Source organism: Antrostomus carolinensis, unplaced genomic scaffold, assembly GCF_000700745.2.
Source record: "Antrostomus carolinensis isolate BGI_N321 unplaced genomic scaffold, ASM70074v2 scaffold50750, whole genome shotgun sequence".
NCBI lineage: Eukaryota > Metazoa > Chordata > Aves > Caprimulgiformes > Caprimulgidae > Antrostomus > Antrostomus carolinensis.
In genome coordinates, this window is record NW_010288659.1 from 1 (window position 1) to 5,137 (window position 5,137).

At 36.4% G+C, this 5,137-nt stretch overlaps 1 protein-coding gene across 1 annotated transcript; it reads right to left on the reverse strand.

Moving 5' to 3' along the window:
- Window positions 1–797: 797 nt before the first annotated feature.
- Window positions 798–4,268, reverse strand: LOC104524464 (RNA-binding protein 25-like; the record flags this gene model as incomplete). The annotated part of the gene is made up of 5 exons (XM_010167357.1): window positions 798–896; window positions 1,342–1,616; window positions 2,647–2,971; window positions 3,326–3,476; window positions 4,195–4,268. Coding segments are annotated over 5 exons (924 nt in total), but the record flags the coding sequence as incomplete, so codon positions are not given.
- Window positions 4,269–5,137: the final 869 nt, after the last annotated feature.

Genomic DNA, 5,137 nt, shown 5'->3' on the forward strand with positions numbered 1-5,137 from the left:
TATATATTTATATATATATATCTAATTTAAGCTGGGCAAATACTCAATTTCTGCTTTTCACTTTCTACTAACCACCTTGCCATAAAACTGTCACTTGCTTTGCCTCTCACACAGTAGCCCTAGAAGATAAACCAAGACAAGCCATTATGAATGTGAGTACCGTGAAAGTTGAAAAGAGTTTTGTTAAATCCCCTACTAATGAAAAGCCACAGAGTTGTTGTGACAGATTTTAAAAGGCAAGTTTTAGAATTTAGGAAGAAGCTACGCAGAATTGAACAAGTCATGCAACGTCTAAAAGGTATAGCAGAATGACTTCTAATGCTAACTCTAAAACGTCAGTATTTGTTTGCTACTAAAGCAACAACAGCATCTAAAAAGCTTTTTAAGAAGCAAATCTAGTTAATCCAAAAACGTATTTAAAATCAAGCTACGGGCTTTCTTCCCCTGTATTCCCATCAATTGTATTTTTAAGTTAAAAATGTTAATTGCCAATGAGATATTAACTCTGAAATCTAATGATAAAACTATCAGTTAAAACAGCTGCTTTTGCCAACTGCTCATTTTTTTATCTAGCTCCATGTTCATCTAACACGTAACAGAGCATCTAACATGTACATATTGTGCATAAGGACAAGGTAACTTGTAAAACATTAGGGTATATATTGATTCCAATTACACTGTCTGCTGCTGAGTATGATAGATTACAGAGAAGCTAAACACAGACTGCCTTCAAATACAGGTACTGCAGCTTAAATATGGAGCAAAACCCAGACTTCACAAAAGTGGAAGATACTAACCTTAGAACAAACAAAGTCAACTAGCGTGGCTTCTTCTTCACCAATATATTCTATTATTTTCTTGTTGATCCATGGTCTAATTCGACGTTCCATTAGTGTCTGGAAAAAGAAAGAAAAACCCCACCCGTAATTAGCATAAATTTACTGTTTTGAAAGAATACTGCCAGATAGGCAGCTAGAAGACCCAAACAACTATTTAGCAGAAGATACATTCTGCTATCAATGAAATAACTCTTAGCGATTTGGCATCTGCAAGTATTTCTGACAGCAAAACATGTTTTTACAGGATCTTTTTTTCCCCCTTCCATAAAACTGCTAGACAATCTGTAGCAACAATCCAGGAGAGGCCAAACAAAAATAAGCAGGCATACTTCAGAGTAAGTATTATATATGAACAAGAAATACAGTACTTAAAAGTTTTATTCTATTCAATGATGATGCTCCAGTCCACTGGGGTCCCTGGAACATCGTTTTTCTATTAAATTCCAAGGTTTGTTTGGAGAAATTAAGCTTTTTTGTGAATGGCTAAAAGAAATCAACGTACTGAATCCACAATTGACCAGTCAAGAGGATAAGCAAAAAGCTCTGGTTTTGCTGTGGGAATCTTCTCAATAAGACTCTTAATATGTTTGCGTTTTTCTTCTGTATTGACACTGCCTTTGATATTGCTTTTATCTTCATCACCATAATCCAGGGGAACAAGTTTCCTTTTCCGGGGCACATCATCACTATCTTCATCATCAAATTTATTGAAAACACTATCCACAGCAAGCTTCTTCCTTTTTACAGCATTTGGCTGATTAGGACTATTGCAGGCACCTACAACCCAAAAAACAGAACAACATATTAATAAACTGCAACAGAAGGTAGTTTGCTCCTCACACAGTTATTGAGAACATCAGTTTGTATGTTATATAAATGTCTGTGAATATCTAGCATCAGTGCTTTAATCTCCCAAACTCTGTTTTAACAATGGCAAGAGGTAAAGATCTCAAATGAAGTTTGTTCAAGATTTTTGAAAAACAGGGTCTTCTTTCTCTGCCCTGAGACCAATTAGCATTCACATTAATGGAGGACTAAAGCATGAGTTCAAACCTAAGGAGAGGCAGAGCACAGAAGTGAAAGGCTGAGACGAATCTAGCTGTAGGAAAAACATTAATCAATTAGCCTAATACTACACTGTCTTCATTCAGGACCTAACACAGTGTGAGCTCAAACTGCAGCCCCAGTATAATTTAAACAAAATAACTAATAATAAATGCACAAACCTTCTGGAATACAACTATCCTTAGTTTTGCTAGTCAAAACTATTTTTTTTCGAAAACACCAGGGAACCGCTAAAGTACTAAGGAACTCTACACTCATGTTCAATTTACAATTGTCATCAATTAATTGTGCTATTCTAAGAGGACGAAAAAAAAAAGCTAATTTTCAGTTTTATTATTTTAAAGGAGTCGTTGTGAATAAATATTAAAAGTATCTAGGGCTTAAATCTAACATATAGTTACATCAATGAAAAGTAGCAGAGAGTTTTAAAAGAGATATTTAGAGAACTATTAAGGTGAAAAACGCATGTGGAAATAACTAATCCCAGTTCAGATAATTCCTAAAAACATTAAGCGTTGAGGATGCCAAAACTTCTCTCCCTTTTTCCCCCTCCAGATTTTGGAAGAACAGAGATCTATAAAAGGTGTCTTCTGGATAGAAGAAATCAAGCACAGCATCTGGGTAACAACTTAACATAAGCATGTCAAAACACACAATATATTTGGAAAATTGTGTGGCTACTCAGCTTGGCACTGTTTTCATTCTGATCCCATATGGAATATAAAAATAAAAGGTAACTTGCCCAGTTTGAGGCTAAGTCCTATTTTGGGCCGATGCTCCTCCGGCTGTTGTTGATCAGGTGAATTTTCATGAGGGATAATAATGCCACAGGGAGATTCATCACCAGGTGTGTTAGGCGTTGCATTTCCACTAGCAGAAGAAACAGATGGGGCAGAACTGATGGGTCGTAAAGTTGGTTTAAGGCAGGGCTTTTGTTCAGGCTCCTCCTCCTCTTCCTCCGGCTCTTCTCTTTTTTCCTCTTTTTCTGCCTTTTCTTCCTCTTCCTCCTCTGACTCTGGCTCTTGTTTTATTTGTGGCTGTCTACGCCGCTCAGCCTCCTGCTCCATCTACAATGAAACAGACAATTAACAAAAAAGAAGCTTTCTCAAAAAAAGCATTGTTTGAAAAGAATCTAAAGGTCCTCTGTTTTCTAAAGAAGTCTCTGTTAGTCAAGAAAAAAGACATACAACTACTGTCATTATAATTAGAAATACTGATTAATCCAAAATTGTTTTCAAATCCCATCCAAAAACAGATCTGGAAAGTTATTTTTTGTTTCTAGTGTTCTTACTGCTTATCTGGACTTCTCAAGAAAAAGTGAACAGAGCAAATAATAACTATCAGTTCTCTCAGACAATTTTGCTCAATACCACCAGAATACCAAGGGCTCTTTTTTTCCTGTCAGACCAACAGCTACTTACCCTCTGGAGTTCTGCATCTGGATCTGGGTGTCCTTCTGCCAGAAGGCGCTGCCTAATTTCTTCTAATTCTTCCTTTTCCCTTTTCCTATCTCGTTCATCTGCTTCCATCTCTTTCTCCCTGTCTCGTAGCCTCTTCTGAAGTGCACTACCCCTACAAAAGATACAGATTTTTTTACTTCAAAGAACATTCCATTGAGAACCTTGTACTACAACACAAGAAATACCTGATACAGATGTATCTTCCACGTAATGAAAATAAGATTCATAAGAGCATCTGGTGTCCTCTATTTTTGCAACAGAAGAATCCAAGATACCAGTTCCCAACATTACTATACAGAATTTACCCCATCGCGTTAAATGGGTGCAGAGAACATGACTGCTGATCTTCTTGGAAAAAGAACCAAATTATTTCATAGGTTTTTATTAACAAGTTCTGCTAAATTAGTTTGATGCAAATTTTCATTAGTCCCACACTGAAGGATCTTCCTCATCCTTTAGAGAGTTAACAAAAGCTTGTTCTTCACACCAGTTTCCTTGAGGTGAATTTTTTAGAGGCATGTTTGACCCCTTCTCCCTGCCCTCACCACCTTATTTTGGCATTACAGTGACCTTTGGTCTGCCTCACCCACAAGTTAAACAACAGGAAGGAGCAGCTACTCCCAAGCATTAACAAGCAGCAGTAAGGAGTTTCCACTTTTCCCTCTGGCACTTATCAAGTGACACTAAAATAATTTAGCTAATTATATGACCCTTACATCGCCACATAATCAGTCAAATATAAACTCCATAAGCCTCTGACAACAAACTCCAAAATTGTGTAAAAATGAACAATGACGACTTTAACATTAGGAATCAATACAAAGACATACCTGTAGTATTTTGGATCATCTCTGTCATCATCATAATCTTCTAAGAATTCTTTTAACCGTTTGGCTTCTTTTGCCTGCAAGAAATTGAAATATAAGTAATGTTATAAAATAATTTCTGGTCTTTCCAAGAGTTTAAAATTAGTAATATTACTAGTAATATTATTAGTAAGTTAATTTAATAGCTACTATGCTTCAAAATAAGAATACAGAGTTTATCAAACAGACAATGGAAAGGTTTTTGAACTGTATCATCTTCAGGGATCTGTCAACTTGCTATCATATGTTCAGTAGCAGACAGTACATCCATTGGGATCATGTCTTTGATTTGCAGACTACTATTCTGTTATTAACATTTCAATAGGTTTTTAAATATACAACCACCCCCCCCCCCCCCCCCCCTCACCCCCCCCCCCCCCCATCCTCCTTTTTCTTTTAAGCACACAAAAGAAGAGGATCAAAGTTCCTGTTCTTCAAATCCATAAGTCTGGTATTGGATATTTTAACATGACAGCTTAAGTGTATTTTATCAGTACTGTTTTGTTTCAAGAGCTGTGCTTTTAAAAAAGATTTAATTATGAACAGAAACAAATTTAATGGATACTTCTAGGACAAGCACTCTCCTGCTCTGTTATTAATCCAAACCACATGGCACTGTATTAATACACAGACCTAAACCTGAAGGGGGTAAAGGGGATAGAGAGGAGTTATTTTTTTCTCCTTTTGATAAAATAGAGAAAAAAAAGACAAAAAATTACACAGTTCTTTAAGGAGAATATAAATTAGCACATTCTAACCTGTATCTAAGCAAAACCAACAGTAAAGATATTTCTATGCTAATGATTTTGTGAAACAAATTACAATCACAGAATCACAGAATGGTGGGGTTTGGAAGGGACCTCAGGAGACCATCTCGTCCAACTCCCCTGCCAAAGCAGGTTCCCTA